This window comes from Pleurodeles waltl, chromosome 6, assembly GCF_031143425.1.
Source record: "Pleurodeles waltl isolate 20211129_DDA chromosome 6, aPleWal1.hap1.20221129, whole genome shotgun sequence".
In the NCBI taxonomy this organism is placed as follows: domain Eukaryota; kingdom Metazoa; phylum Chordata; class Amphibia; order Caudata; family Salamandridae; genus Pleurodeles; species Pleurodeles waltl.
Window position 1 is genome coordinate 131,191,486 of NC_090445.1, and position 15,960 is coordinate 131,207,445.

Below are 15,960 nucleotides of genomic sequence, written 5' to 3' on the forward strand. Positions count from 1 at the left end.
GCCACCTGAAATGTCCGTGGCCTTAATGCCTACAAACAACTATACTGAGTTCACCACTGTCTGAGGCGGGATTGGGGTTGCCATGCTACAGGAGACACATTTGACAGACAAAGAGACAGAGAAAGGGAGGAAGTGGCGTGGGCAGATGTTTTCCTCCATGTACTCCTCCTATGCCAAGGAAGGTGCCATATGCGTGGCCCCAGGAGTACCCTTTCAGCACCAGAAGCCCGCAGCAGATACAGACAGCCAATATAACATAGTCTATGGCCTGCTAGAAGAGGTAGAGCTGTGTCTGCTGAACTCTTATGCACCCAACATTGACAAAGAGTTTTTTCATACGCTGACTCGTCTTATTCTCCTGTTCATTGATCTCCCAGTGATTTGAGCCGGTGACTTAGACACCCACCCAGGCACCACACTACGCCTAGAATGACTAAGGCGTTACTTGAGGTTGAGTAGCAGTTGGAGTGCGTGGGTATCTGGCATATCTTGCTCCCCACAGCCATGCAATCCTTCTCCCACTCAATTGCGCATAATACATACAGCCAACTGGACTGTATGCTGCTGTCCGATCACCTGCTGCTGACCCTTAGCTATGAGGGTGTTGTGCCCTGAGCTTTTTAAGGTCGACGATAAGGCTGGCTTAGATTGGCACATAGACCATATTTGGAGGTCTACAGAGACTCTTGTAACAGAGTGGGAGGCATTGAAGGCGAACCTTCATGGAGAGTGCATGTCTAAGTCATATGGCATTAAGCGTCATCTGCAATACATTCTGACACAGCAAGAGACCCAGCGGGCACATCTGCAAGCATGAGAAGGTGGGGGGATAGACAGTTAAATTACATATTGGTCCTCTGGAAGGAATTAGATAATACATGGGATACACTACACAAGCATACCCTGAGAGACTATAGGCAGCCGCGGCACCAGGAGGGGGATACATTGGGGAGGCTCTTATGTGGCCAATTAAATGGGAAGCCCCACCTCACTAATTTTCATCTTGACCCAGCCAGACGGGACTGCAGTGGTAACGCAGTCCACCATAAATGTCGCCCTGGTGGAGTATCTTGCCTACCCTTATGCAAGACTGGGCCCTTTTGACTTATTGCAGATCAGGACGTTCCTATCGCTCCTCCAGCTTCCATGGTCCCCCATGATGGACATTGACATGGTGGAACTATAAATCACACGGGGGAGGTGATGGCCTCTATCCGAACACTGCCCACAGGTAAGACCACTAGTAGAGATGGCTTTTCCTCTGAACTTTACCAAGCATATGCTGGCATCCTTGCGGTCAAGCTCCTGGAAGTCTGCTTGAAGGCAAAAGGCAATAATCGCTTACCAGACTCTGAGAGAGGCCACCATTGATAATGGTATCAAAGCCTTACAAAGACCTGAAAGAACTGGGCTCATACCATCCGCTGTCCATGTTAAATACAGAATAAAAAAAACTTCTTTGCAAAAAAACTGGCCAACTGATTGTTGCCCAGAGTGGGAGTTCTGATACACGAGGACCAGTGCAGCGCCTTACCAAGCCACAAAATGCTCATGAACATACTAAATCTTGGCCATCTAAATGCATCAGTCAAACAAACGCAAAATGGATGTGCCCTAATGGAATGCGAATATGGGACTCCCACCCAGGTAAGTGGAATATGTAGAGGGGAGCGGGGGGGTACCAGGAAACCACAGAGGTAAGTACCACAACACCCTCCAGCAACCAGGGAGGAAGGAGTTAACCAGTGGATTTTTCCCAAACTACCCACAGAGAAGAAATGCAAGACCCAGAAGAGGATGCAAGACCCCAGCGGTTGATTCCTGGAAGACCTGTGGAGAGAGGGGACCAAGTCTAGAAGGCACAACAGAGTTCAGTGGGGACAGGAGTTCCTACCCACAACACTGAAGATGCAGGAGTTGGTTACCAGTGAACACAGGATGGTCAGAACTGCACCCCTGAGGACGGAGTTGAGTTCTTGAAGGATGCAGGTGATGTCCCACGCCTGGTAGAAGATTGCAGACTGAATTGCGTGTCCGGATTCCTCCAGCAAGCCTTGGCAAAGGCCGTCTTTGCGGTTGGAGGAAAGTGGAGCTGCCTGGGACCAGCGAGGTGCAGGAGGACTCAATCCAGGTTTTGGAGTCACCGGGAACCCTCAGTGATCAAGAGAACCCACAGAAGGCCAGGCATCAACCACAGAAGTCCCATAGGACAAGGCCATGGAAGGTGCAGGAAGGAGTCCATGCAGCACTACAAAAGGAGATCCCACGCCACAGGAGAACCACACAGGGAGCTGTGCTTTGCAGGAAGGAGTGCTGGGGACTGGAGCTGCACGTCACCTGAAGATCCCGTGGAGGAGATGCAAACAAGCCTTGACAGCTGCAAGAGACACAGGGGTACTGTCCTGCTTGGGAAGGCAAAGGCTTGCCTCCACCCAAGTTGAACAGCTGGGAGAGAGGACCAAGGGGACCACTCCAGATCACCACCTGTGATGCAGAAGCCACACAGCTCAGCAGGAGAGGGGATCCATGCAGCCAGTCGTCATTGCTGTAGATGCCTGTGGATGCAGGGGAGTGACTCATTCACTCCAAGGGAGATTCCTTCTTCCTTCCTGTGCAGGCTAAAGAGTTGCTGTCTTCGGAGGATGCACGGCCGAGGAGATGTTGAATAGCTGGCAGGAGTCCTGGAAACAGTGTTGAAGAAGAGTCTTCCTTGTGGATCTGCAGCTCTGTCGGTTCTTGGGAGGTCCAGTTGCCGTTCCAGTGGCCAGAAGTCGAAGTGGAGGTTGCAGAGGAGTCCTGCTGGAATCTTGCAAGCCATATCTAAGGACCCACCCCAGAGGAAGACCCTAAATAGACCTGAAAGGTGGACTGGTCACCTAACCAGGTGTAAGCACCTATCAGGAGGGGGCTCTGATGTCACCTGCCTAGCCTGCCCACTCAGATGCTCCAAGAGTTCCCTGCCAACCTTGGAATCAAGATGGCAGAACCCGGAGACCCTCCGGAGGAGCTTTGGGCACTACCCCTGGGGTGGTGATGGACAGGGAAGTGGTCACTTCACTTTCCATTGTCCAGTTTCACGCTAGAGCAGGGACTGGGGGTCCCTGAACCGGTGTGGACTCGTTTATGCAAGGAGGGCACTAAATGTGCCCTTCAAAGTAAAACCAGTGGTTTGGGAGAGGCTACCCCTCCCAAGCCAGTCACACCTATTTCCAAAGGGAGAGGGTGTTACCTCTCTCTCCCAAAGGAAATCCTTTGTTCTGCCTTACTGGGCTTGATCAGTTCAAGCGGCAGGAGGGCAGAAACCTGTCTGAGGGGTGGCAGCAGCTTGGACTGCCTGGAAAATCCTGTAAAACTGGTGGTAGCAATGCTGGGGGCCCTCTAAGGAGCCCCCAGAGTGCATGGGATCATACTTCCAATACATGTAAGAGTATTGAGGTATGATTCCGACGTGTTTGATACCGAACATGCCTAGGTTTGGAGTTACCATTATGTAGCTGGACATAGGTAGTGACCTATATCCAGTGCACGCATAAAATGACAGCCACACACTCACGAAGTCCAGGAAAATGAAGTCCAGGAGGAGTTCATGGGGGCACCTCTGCTAATGCAGGGGTGCCCTCACACACAGGTACCTGCACCCTGCCCTCCGGCCTGAGAGGGCCTACCATAGCGGTGACTTCGTGACCTGGTGGCAAAAGGGTGCATTCATCCTTTCACGCAGGCTGCAATAGCAGGCCTGCAGAACACTTTGCATGGGCTCCATATGGGTGGCATAATACATGCTGCAGCCCATAGGGATCCCCTCGTACCCGAATGTCCTGGGTACCTAGGTGCCACGTACTAGGGACTTACATGGGGGCCCAGTATGCCAAATGTGGGGTGAAAAGGTTACCACAACCATGTTTAAAAGGAGAGAGCATAATCAGGACCACAGTGAACACTGTCAAACACACTGACAGTTAAAAAGTGGGGGTAACATTCTAGAAAGAGGCAACTTTCCGACAGTTGCTTATTAGTGGGAGTACTTACTCTTCTTCTGCGGGAGTGTGGGGATGTCGTCTTACTGTTAGGTTGTTAGACAGCAAAAATTACAAATAAAAATAATATTAGAAACTCTTGATGATTGTCATTGAACATCAGAAGCTCTTACCAAAGAAAAGGTTGGAGATCCCTGCTTTAAGAACTTGCCATGGCAACAAAGTTGTGTCTGCTGGCTCAGTGAATTAATGCATCTACTGCAAGGACTTGTGTCTGACGTCATAGTGACAGGCATAGCCACTGAGCCTTTTATCTTTCCAAGGTCAGTGAAAAGGGTACTGTTGGTTGGTAAACCAATGAGAGATTCTGTGTTATTGCTAACATGACATCCATTGCAAATGTGTATCACTTGTAAAGTATATAATATAAAGTCGCCTTTTCTCTTGTATAGAGCAGTTATTCAGTATAGTGAACTCACAGCACTTGATCCCATGTTGGGCATTTCCTACATTTTATTAGGGTGATGTTCTGAGATCTGCCTTTCCATGCTCCAGTCTAGATGCATTTGGTTTGGGGACAAAGTCCAGAATTATAACTCCCTCAGCCATCTGAAACACCTGCCCGTGGCTCTTCTCCTCGAGATTATCCTTAGAAGATACTGGAACCACCTGGCGACCAACCTCTTCCATCAAGCAAATTATGTTGACCCAATATATGTATTTTATTTGCAGAATAATATTGGTCCCTACTGGTGCTTCTGGAGCACTTCAAAGTTACTGCCTGGTTGTTATATACATATCTACTTGCAATGATTAGTCTGGGTCAGGGGTGAGTCTTTGTTGTTTAAAAGCTTGTACGCTGGGCTGTTCAACACTGGTGCCCAGTTTGAACTGTTTTTTTTTCTTGCACTAATTTCATTCATAAACAGCACTTCCTTGCAAGCTAAACATATAACAGTCTGATATCCAAGCTTTTAAATCTAGTGCATATCTGAATACTTAACATAAGATCAAGTTACTTTTAGATTCTGTGTTTTGTCCACTAAATAACAACTGTGCCAGAGCTCAGTCAAGTGCAATTAAATGTTTTGCATACCAGCCCATTTATAATAATTACCACTGATACTTCTGTGCTTTTTGTGAAGGTATCCTGCACAGCCAGTGCCCTTTCTGAGAGAACAGCCCATCCTTTTAAATGTTTTCTTTTGTGGGAGGAAGACATTTTATATGCTACATCTGACGTGACTGGGACTAAGACTGTAGAGGTTTGGGACTGTGGTTTTTGTTTTCAAATTTGTATTTTTAATTATTTCCTTGCTTTTCAATGTTCCCGTTAAAATGCAGTTTATTTGGGAGGAAGGTCAAGCATTTTAACTGCCTCAACCATGCAAAACACCTGCCCTCTAAACAGCAGATGTATTTATTATCCAAAGTTATGAGTCATCCAGAACCAGTATTGATTGATAATTTCTGCTGGTCCCTCCTTCCAGGTTGCCAACTCATGGCTTTTGCTGGTGCTCTTTGTTTCATTCCAGGATACCCTAAACATACTGGAGAAGGAGAAAGTGGACCTTCAAAGCCAGAATGAAGATCTACAAAGCCAGCTTGCAAGCTTGCAGAGCCAGAACGCTGATCTGCAGAGCCAGAATAGAGGTCTGCAGAGCCAGAATAGAGGTCTGCAGAGCCAGAACATCGATATTCACAGCCAGATTGCAGACCTGGTCCCTTCTTCTCTGTTGGAAGCTGCCCATACCGATCTTGCATCTGCTAAAGAAGAAATTGGAAAAATAGCCGATCAAAAGCAGGTAAAGAGCAAGATTAAACTAATCGTGCTCCCCCTTACACTTGACAAATATACAGTGTGGAAGAATAGCACCATCTGCTGGCAGTAAATTAAATTATTTGTTTTTAACTGTTCATTATTTTTAGGTTGAGCGCGTAAGTATTGTGGGCTTTTAACCACGCCCATCACTTTTACTCGCTCCTGGGCTTGCCTTTCAAAAATCACTTTATGTCCTTAGTAAATGCTTTACGCTTTTCCAGCCTTGAGGCTGTTTTTGTCATGCATTGGAGACAGCCCCTGTTACATGGATTATTGCGCGATAGAATGGGCGAACTTTGGGCCAGATGTATGAAAAAAAACCTTCGCGAATCGCAAATAGCGATTTTTAAGAAATCGCTATTTCTGAGCCACAAAATGCAATGTAACAAAATTGCAATTCGGAAATAGCGATTTCTTAAAAATCGCTAATGCAATTTGCTAGGCCCAAATACCGAATCGCTAAAATATTTGCGATTCGGTATTTGAAAATCGCAAATTGCGAAAACGGACACCTGGCATAGCCTGATGACATCACAAGCAAGAAGTGAGTCAGCCCAGGCTGTTTCCAGGAGCCACACCCAAAGGAGCAGTGAGAGAGACACAGCCCAGCCCCAGGGAGCAAGTCTGTGAGCAATCCAGGACTTTACATCACCATGGCCAATGCTGCTAATGGGAAGGAGAAGTGAGAGAGGAAGAGAAAACTGAAGTTCAGTGAGCAAGAACTGGAGGTGCTCAATGAGGAGGTGGTGAGGAGCCGTGACCGGCTATTTGGGAAGAGCCCACTCCGAGTCCCAGAGAGTGAGAAGCGTAAACTCTGGGCCCCATACTGACCAAAATCTGCGCAGTGGGGGTTGCGCTCAGTGGAGGAGTTAAGAAAGAGGTGGTACGACCTGCGTTCCCGTGCCAAGGAGAGGGTGGCCAGCAGGCTACAGGAGGCAAGGAGCACAGGAGGCGGACCATCCACCCAGACACCCTCCACCCCCATGGAAGACCTGGTGGAGTCGACACTGCTCCCAGAAGCAGTCAGGGGCATCACTGACATAGACACGTCCGGCACAGCCAGCACCAGTAAAAGTAAGTCCAATAATGAAATGTATCCCCATATGTGTATGTACAAATGCCCCTAGGAAATAGCAAGTAGTGCAAACCATTGTGATAAGTACTCCATTCCACATCTTACATGCGGCACAACAATGCCTTATGGGAGCGGTAGTCCACAACCCAGAGCTGAAAGTAGCACATAGAATGTAATTAAGCAGAGCGACACCCAGAAGAACACAACACCCACTACATAGTTATACGATATAAGTGTACATTTATTACCATTGTGCAACATTTGGTGATACATGCATAAATGACATGCTGCACATTGTTGTTGCCGATGGCCCAGCCCCAGCAGCAGCAGAATGTGCCATTGTGGGGGATGCTGAAACACAGCCTCCATCAGACTCCAACACCAGTGAGTCATTGAGTATTGTGCCAATCAGACGCAGGGCAAGGGTTTTACCTCTCCCCGATTTGAGCCTGGACTCTGGTGACATGCAGGATGAAGGCCACACTCCATCCCCAGAAGCCAGATCCACAGTAAGGCAGCAGTCCCTGCCCCAGCGTCACCCAACACCCCGCAGGAGGCCTCACGATGCAGGTACACAGCATGCGGAAGTAGGTGAGGGCCCTTCATTCTTCGGTGGCCTGGAATCATCAATGCTTAAAGTGCAGCGCCTGCAAAACAAAAACATGAGGGCAATGCACAGGCAGATGCAGGCACACAATGCCAACATGGGGGGGCTGCAGAAGCAGTTGGAGTGCTTTAATACAAACATTTGCAAGCTGCATGCGGGACAGCTTACAGCTGCAGAGAACACCAGGGAACTGACCAATGCAGTAAAGGAACTCTGTACAGAGATCAGGCATGAGCAAGTCAGCCACCGCAGGCATGAAAGGCGATTCATGGGGATGTTCAGTGGCTTCTGTAGATCAGTCAATCACCTAGGCACATCTACTGCCCTCATATCATGGCATGCTGTGGCCGCACAGGTGGAGGCAGCACATAGCAGTCTGGATGTTGCCCAGGGACTGGTCCAGATTACGAACGTTCTGGATACTATGCAGGCAAATCGCAGTGCTACACCCAGTGAACTTGGAGTTGGGGATACTGAGCCTCATCTAGCCTCAGCAGCCTTGCAGTGCCCATTATGGATCCTAGGCGTCGCAGTGCCAGGCACAGCACTGCCACTGAGGTTGATACAAGAGGTGCCGGCGAGGCCACTGCGCACTCAAGTGAAATGCGTGGCTGCAAAAAGTGACTTTGATGGCCACAGGGGACTAACTGCACATGTTGAAGTACAATAAACTAGACATGTAGACAATAGTGCGACACTGTAAATGGCTCATTTATGACACATGTGTATTGCTTTGTCCTAGTGACACGTATGTTACCTGAAGTTAAGGTAATAAAGGTGCTAACTACCAGAACACATGTCAGTGAGGTTGTGTTGTCATGACTTACATCTGAAATGGTTGTGCGTGATGTCAGCACGCCTTTTCCTGCCCTCTGCTGCACTGGTCCTGTCTGCTGGCTGTAGGGGTGGTATGGGATCATCATCAACGTCTGAGTCTGGCTCTGATATTTCCCAGGTATGCCCCTGGTGGTAGCTATATCGTGCAAAATCGCACATGTGGCCACTATTCTACAGTTTGTGTCCGGGCTGTACTGTAGTGCCCCTCCACTTTTGTGGATGCACCAAAAGCGACTCTTCAGCAGGCCAAAGGTGCGCTCCACCACATTGCGGGTTGCCCTGTATGCTGAATTGTATCTCCGCTCTGCTGGTGTTGCAGGATTTAGGTAAGGCGCCATCATGTAGGTACGCACTGCGTAGGCACTGTCTCCTGGAAGGAACAGAGGGTATAATTAGTAGCTGAGCCATCTGATGTCACACTGCCATCAATGCACCATTGTAAAGAGGGGAAATACCTAGTAGATATCCTTCACCAAATTCCCCAACTAGCAGTCTTGTGTGAATCCCGCTGTGGCGAAAGATGTACGAATCATGTGTGCTCCCTGGGTACCTGGCCATGAGATCAGTTATGATATAGGAGGCATTGCATATCACCTGTATATTCATGGAATGTTGGTATTTATGGTACACATACTCTGTGGCCGATGGTGGACAGATTGCAACATGTGTCCCATCTATGGCACCTAAAACGTGGGGGAACTGTGCTATCTGGTAGAAATCTATTTTTGTCTGCTGTATTTGCTGTGGGGTGTGGGGGAATCTGATGTACTGGTGTATCCTACTCAGCATGGCGTTTAGAAATGCATTGAAAAATCTAGAGAGGGCACTCTGTGATACCCCTCCAGCTGCTGCTATGACCCCTTGATAGCTCCCTGAGGCAAGTAGGTGCAAGGAGCATAATACCTGCACATGGGTGTGTATGCTATTGGTCCTGTGTGTTGTGCGCTGCAGTATGGGTTGTAGCTCAGCTATCAGGTCAAGTATCATGGCTGAGTTCAACCTGTACTTCTCATATATTTCCTCCTCAGTCTGGTCAAAAAGGGTAATGCGCACTCTGAAAATGCGCTCCTGTCTCCTCCTCCCTCTCCTCAAAGCTGCCAAGATCCTCATTCTCCTCGCCATGACGTAGAGTGCAGCCATTGTGGAAAAGAGTCTGAGGCATTCTAAGCCTCTTTACATAGGTTGCACCTGGTTACCACCTGGTTTCAATCTGTGGTAAATTGCATGTGCAAAAGGCCATTCTGCGAAAATTAGCAATTTGCGAATTTTTGATGCATCGAATTGCGACATGGTTTTGCGTGTCGCATTTAGTGTCTTGCAATTTCCGATGTGAAATACAGATTATGTATTTGCGAGTCACTATTCCGACTCGCAATTTGCAAAATGCTAATAACGATTCAGTATTTTATGTCGCAAATTGCGAGCCGCGACATGCAAAACCATGTTGCTTCGCAAAAAATCGCAATTTTTGCAATTCCTTGTTTTTGGCCTGCGAATGCCTTTCATGCATCGCAGACCACGTTTTTGCATTCGAAAACGGCCGAATTCTGCGATTCGCACCGTTTGCGAATGCAAATTCGTTTGATACATCTGGCCCTTTTTCTTTTGTCTCTCGCCTTCGTGCTGCATGGCAGCCATGGCGCAAACAGGCACAAAAGTGCAAACTCCATGGAGAGCTGGTCACATTGTTCACACAGTTATCTAATTAGTCATCCTTTCGGCTATCCACTAAGAATTGATCCCCCCACTGCTCTTCATTTCAAGGTTGCTTTTTATCTCTGCAGGCAGCAGCTGATGCTGTAGATCGTCTCCAAATTGCTTTTTTTATTTTTTTATTAAAGTTTTACTCTTGTATTTTTAACCCCACACCTAAAAATACTATATTTTTTGTTTTCTTTTAAGTAAGCGCGAAGAACAATGCTACTAAAGCAGTTTGAGTAAACGTTTAACTCCTCCTACATGAAGTAGTAAGTACGAGCTCTAACACGACAGACTGCGTTTCCGAAAGGTGGAGACATCCGCTCTCGATCGTGAGTAGTGGGAGTTGCAGTTTTATGTCTCATAGAAATAAGACAAGATCTTTGAGATGCAAGAAACTTGTTTTGACTCGTTGACGCAGTAGAATAAAATGGTCAAAACACTAGCGCATTTGAAAGAAAAAGCGGATTAAAGTAGCAAAACCAATTCCGGTCCTGTTAATTTCGATTCAGCGTTTGTGTGTCACCTCAAGCACCTATGTTATGCTACTAAAATAAATTAGTGATACGGGGTCCGCAAATGAAAATCACTGAGACCAAACGAAAGAAGGGAGAGGTGTGGCCTCTGGCTTTGAAGGCACAAAACCTGGTTTCAGATATTGATTACTGGACACGGGCAAAGCATCTTACCTGCCAGTTCCCTGCCTCCTGAATGGGCGTACACACAGAGTGCTTAGAAGCGGGACACAGAATTCAGCTCTTTATTAAAAAAAAACAAAAAAAACACGATTTTTACCGCTTTTAAGCTGTGGCTAGAGGAGTGCCTCATCCAATTGCACTTCGCACTTAATCACATTTTTCTTCTGTACAGAGCATCGCCTGAAACCCATTGTTGTACGTGTGATGACGTCATTGTTTATTTTCTTTCCCAAGGTCGACAGACTGGGAGCACCCAGTAAAACTTAAGCTATTCTGGAACGAAGCTTTCTGGTATATATGGTGTTCTTTTCCTTCCTCTGAGAACGTGTCTCGATGTAAAGGAACATGGTGAAACGTATTAAACATGAAATCTATGCAAAAAAATAACAGAGCCATGAGAATGTGTGAAAACTTCAGCCATTATCTGATTGTCTGATTTAGAGTTGGAATCAGTGCTTTAAATGGGCAGGTACTGTCCGGTAATGAGTACCTGCACTAACTTCTGTAGTTTGAAGGGGTGAGTACCTGCACTTCTCAGCACTGCTGCAATACTTTTAATGGGGAGAGTACCAGCACTTCTTAGGAGCAAGCAGGTACTCTAGGAAGTGAGTACCTGCACTTTTATATTTCCATTTAAAGTACTGGTTGGAATACAACATCCCTGGAAAGTTACACCTTTTCCACACACTGGGGAATTTTCCACTAACTTCCAATTCAGGTTCCTCACTCTCTAACCATAACCAACAGTGGTCTAACTTTACACTCATCGGCGAGTTTTGCTCACTGGCTCAGAAGCTTGTTCTCATAATAGTTTTGGAGGGCGAGTGGTAACGATAGTGAAACTTACACACAAATAAAAATGAAAAAAATAATATTTGCATTCTCAAAAAAGCATTGGCAAATGCAATGAGGTTAGGATTTCCCCGTCTTCGGGTGGTTTTCCCCCGCCTGCTCCATAGATTGCAGTCGGGGTTCAACCCAGATTCACGCATACTCACCTTCACGTGGAATTCACAGATGCGGGAGTGCGATAAGCCATGCAGTTGAATAGTATGCCTTCTATACACAGGTAAGGTTATCAGTTACAAGGTATTTCCATGGGAAGTTTTGTAGCTTCCTATTCATTTGGGTTTCTGGTGCATGATCGATGCAATTCTGTTTCAGACGTTCTTTTACTTCTGGCGCAGTAAGACTACCGAGCTTTGTTCACTACATGTTCAGTTCATCTATAAATTCACTTTTCAAATCTTGTGCCTAGTCTTTGAGTCATGTTCTCTTGTGTACATTTTGTCCTGAGAAGGCCATCTATTATGAAGGCTGAAATGCGTCTGTTCTTGGTTTAGAGGAGTATCAGAAGATAGTTAATTTCCCGGACAGACTGAATCTTTCAGAAGGGGTAAATTAAATAGGGGCACAGACCGCATAGGATCCCCTCATTTAGTTTCCATCTCCAGGTGGATTATGAACTTAAATATATTTACATAACGACCTTCTATGCTACTGTCAACGATGGACAAGGAACATTTGTATGCAGTGGATTTATGGTTCCTTCACTACCTTGTTATTTAATGTTTGTATCACGGATTTTGGTGTTAAACAGGATAATTTGCTATTTTGTTCAGAGTCTGAAGTATTTGGACTGGATGGAACTGCATTAAGATATATTGGTTGGCACGTCTAATAATTTGTGACTAATAATTTATGTTTGATCTAGCCATACTCCCAATAAAAAGTGATGATGTCATTGAGAAGGCATTCCAATGGATCATATTATCTCCACCTTTTACAGTGTTTGCGCTTTTTGTGTGCTATATGTAGCCCAGGTAAAGAGACGTGATACAGGCAAACTCCTATGTAGGAAACACAATTTGGGCTTGCCAGCTGGTCGTTTTTATTCCGCCATGACCAGTAGTTTGATGTTCTGGACAGTACAAACAATTAGAAAAATCATCTAAAACAGTATTTTCCCTTTTTTCAGTACAAACTTTTACAGTAAATGTAAGATGAAAGCACTTAAAATGTGTTCAGCACCTGCCCTAAGGGACCCTTGTCTAAGAATTGCAGTAAAGAAGGGCCATGTTACAATCCATTCTGACGAGTTCATATAAATTTCCCCTTAAGAATCATACCTGGGTCTTCACAGAATCTTTAGAACGTGAACAGATAGCCAGTATTTTTCCCTAGGAAAGGCGGCATCCCTACGTACCTTTTTCCCTCACAGGTCTCTCCAGGAGCTTTCCATTTTCATCATTGATCTTACTCTGGGGAGCCTTTCCCACTCATACGTCTGATTCAGCTTGCAGAAATCACACTGGGAACATCCTATGATGTGCCACAAAGTATTAAAAACCGAATCTTCAAATGCTACTTCTGCACAAAGACATTAACGAAGAACTGCTAGATATAACAAACTTTGAAAGAAGGGAAGAGTAAGTTAGCTTTGCCAGGATTATAATTTGCAGTCTGCAAGGCATTGCAGCTTCCAAAGTAAACATCTGTGCGGATTGGGGGTTGGCTAAGCATGTACATTTGCATACAGATTACACCTACATTTGTCTTACCTGGTTGATGTACTTTGATATGCACTCAGAGGACACATTAGATGGTAAATATGCAACATATGCAAAGATAGTAGGCTCTTTGAAACAGAGGAAACAGGTTTCCTCAGGGTGGACCAGTAAAGCATGCCCTCTATTCTATCCTCTTAGGTAGGACCAGGCAAAATGTATTTCATGCCAGTATAATATCATGTCATTTCTGCCTTTTCGCATTACAGATATTAGATGAAATAAAGGGGATTGTGCCATTATATCAAGTTACGTAAATTAAACTTGTTTGGGTAAAATTTTATCACAGGAACCCAGGAAGAAAGTGAACGAACCGAACATGAATAACAATTTTTCTAATTTCAGGCAATTTTGGGACGAATGGACAGCCATTAGAAGGACTGATTTCCTAATTGCGATTATCTCCTAATGCATGATATTTTCCCCACGCACAGCGATTCCTAATCGGTAACAAATTGACCTACCACATAATATTCATGATGCAGGTCGCAATTTGCGACCCATTAGGAATCCCAGCAAATCACAGGGAAGGTGGCCTGCTGAGGTCAGCAGACCACCATGTCTGTGATAGGATTTTAATAAATAAATACTTTTTTAGGTCATACGCACAAGAGCTTTGAACTGTTGTAAGTATTGTGGGCTTTTAACCACGTCCATCTCGCGCCCATCACCTTAATTTGTTCCTGGGCTTGCCTTTAAAAAATCACTTAATGTCATTGGTAAATGCTTTACGTTTGTCCCGCCTTGGGGCGGTTTTTGTCACACCATGCAGACTACCCCTGTTACATGGATTATTGCACGATTGCCAATATACTTCAGTGTGGGCAAGCTATATTTTTCTTTTGTCTTTTCCCTTCGTGCTGCTTGGCAGCCATGGCGCTCACAGTGCAAACAGGCACAACAGCATGAACACACTAGGTTAGTGAGGACCCAAAAATAATAACCCCTCCCACCGTTCAGTGTCTTTTTAAGCACTGTCATGGCTTGAACTTTTTTTTCAGCTGGAATATCTTGTGTGTTAAGGGTCTTCTACTCTTGAAAATGTGTAAGGCACTATGCCCTCTAGGGGCTAAATATATGGTTACACTGCATTATTTATTGACATTTTCTATTTATTTGGTTATGCCCTCTAGGGGCTAACTATATAGTTATCTTCATGATTCTGTAAAGCTGCCATTTTAGGTGTTACGCATTTCAAGGTAATCATATAAATCTACCATTGACACCTTATTTTACTTGCTTAAATCTCTGTGTTTTTACAAAATGCTTTATTAGAGTTTGGTGGGCATGGTACTCTATCAAAACATGGTGAAGGTCCCGCCTGGTCCCTTTTGTTTGCCACTGACTATAATGCCACTAACAGTCTGCAAAACTCTAGATAAGGCCCACAGTCTTTAAAGACTTTATCAGTAAAATACTATCAGTGGTGCACAAGAAAATTACATGATCCTTCACCATTTTAGGGATAGCGTTATAGATTGTGTAGTGGCAAAGACAGCCAGACTAACCTGAAATAACTTGCAGCAATATAAAATATGTTTTGCTCTTCTGTTAGAGGGATGTAGCTTAGTAGAATGAGAACGCAAACCACTACTGGTAAAAGCCCAAAACCTAAAAATAAAAGGCACTCACAGGCTTCCAAATAAGAAAGCGAGCATTCCAAATTGAACTACATTTTTCAGGTTAGATCATGATTTTTTCGGGCTGTACTGGTAATGTTCTGCATTGCCTTCAGAGGTGTGGGGAGGAAGGGTGGGTCGCACAGCAAAGAGTAGACTTCTTCTTCAACCGCCTTAATTTAAATCTGAACTTGGTACCAAGTGAACAGTAATACTGACAAGAACATTCATTGTTGGCAAGAAAGGCATCTTTGGAAGCAACTTATCCCAAATGCCAAACTATATTAATCCAGTCACGTTTCAAAGGTCTCTGACACCCTCGTACTAAAGATCCCAGAATAGATTATGCCAGCTTCACTAACCCATCTGCAGCCCTTTAATTGGCTATGGCCAAATCCTTTTTTAAGACACTCAGCCGTTGTGCACCATTTTCTAGAGATCTATATGTGCCAGTGGCTCACATTTTCTGTTTCTTCTTCATACAAAAGTTGCTACCTGGTCAAGGCCATATCCCTGGAAAAGAACCTCCAGGTTGGTCCATCGTGAAGTTGAGATGGTCGCCGATGTGTAAGAGGGCAGGTGAAGAGGTGACGCCTGTCAGAAGGAGGTTACCTCCCTTGTGATATTATGCACTGGCCGCATTGTGATTCGGAGAAGCATGTGACTTTCCTGAAAGGGGATATGGGTTCCATTCATTGTTCATTATGGCGTGGAGCGCTGGCCACATGTGGACACTAAGCCCTGAAAGTTAAATGAACACATATGTTCTGCTACCTTTCTTCAGGCTAGATGGTCGGCCTGTATTACCTCTTCGCGGGGTGAGACTAGGGGCAAGGCAGATGCAGATTGCTGAGCACTGATTGGGGTTTGTAACTCATGGAAGTCTTGGCCACCTGGATAGCATCTACACCATGTGCCTAGGCACATGGGCTGAGGGAGGGCAACTGGGGTGGGGTTTGGGGTTCTCCTGCGGTTGCTTGAGTCAACGGTGGTTCACAGGTTCTTTGTACGGGAGAGATTAGGGAGAGACACTCAATGGAAAAGTTGATACAGTTTATGT

General features: G+C 45.6%; 1 protein-coding gene across 1 annotated transcript in view; it reads left to right on the forward strand.

Annotated features, from left to right (window-relative positions):
* The window catches only part of CALCOCO2 (calcium binding and coiled-coil domain 2), a 433,408-nt gene that overhangs the window by 230,612 nt on the left and 186,836 nt on the right, over positions 1-15,960 (forward strand). The window contains exon 8 of the mRNA XM_069242013.1: positions 5,513-5,782. Coding sequence (XP_069098114.1) covers positions 5,513-5,782 — 270 coding nt within the window. The remainder of the gene's footprint in view (positions 1-5,512; positions 5,783-15,960) is intronic.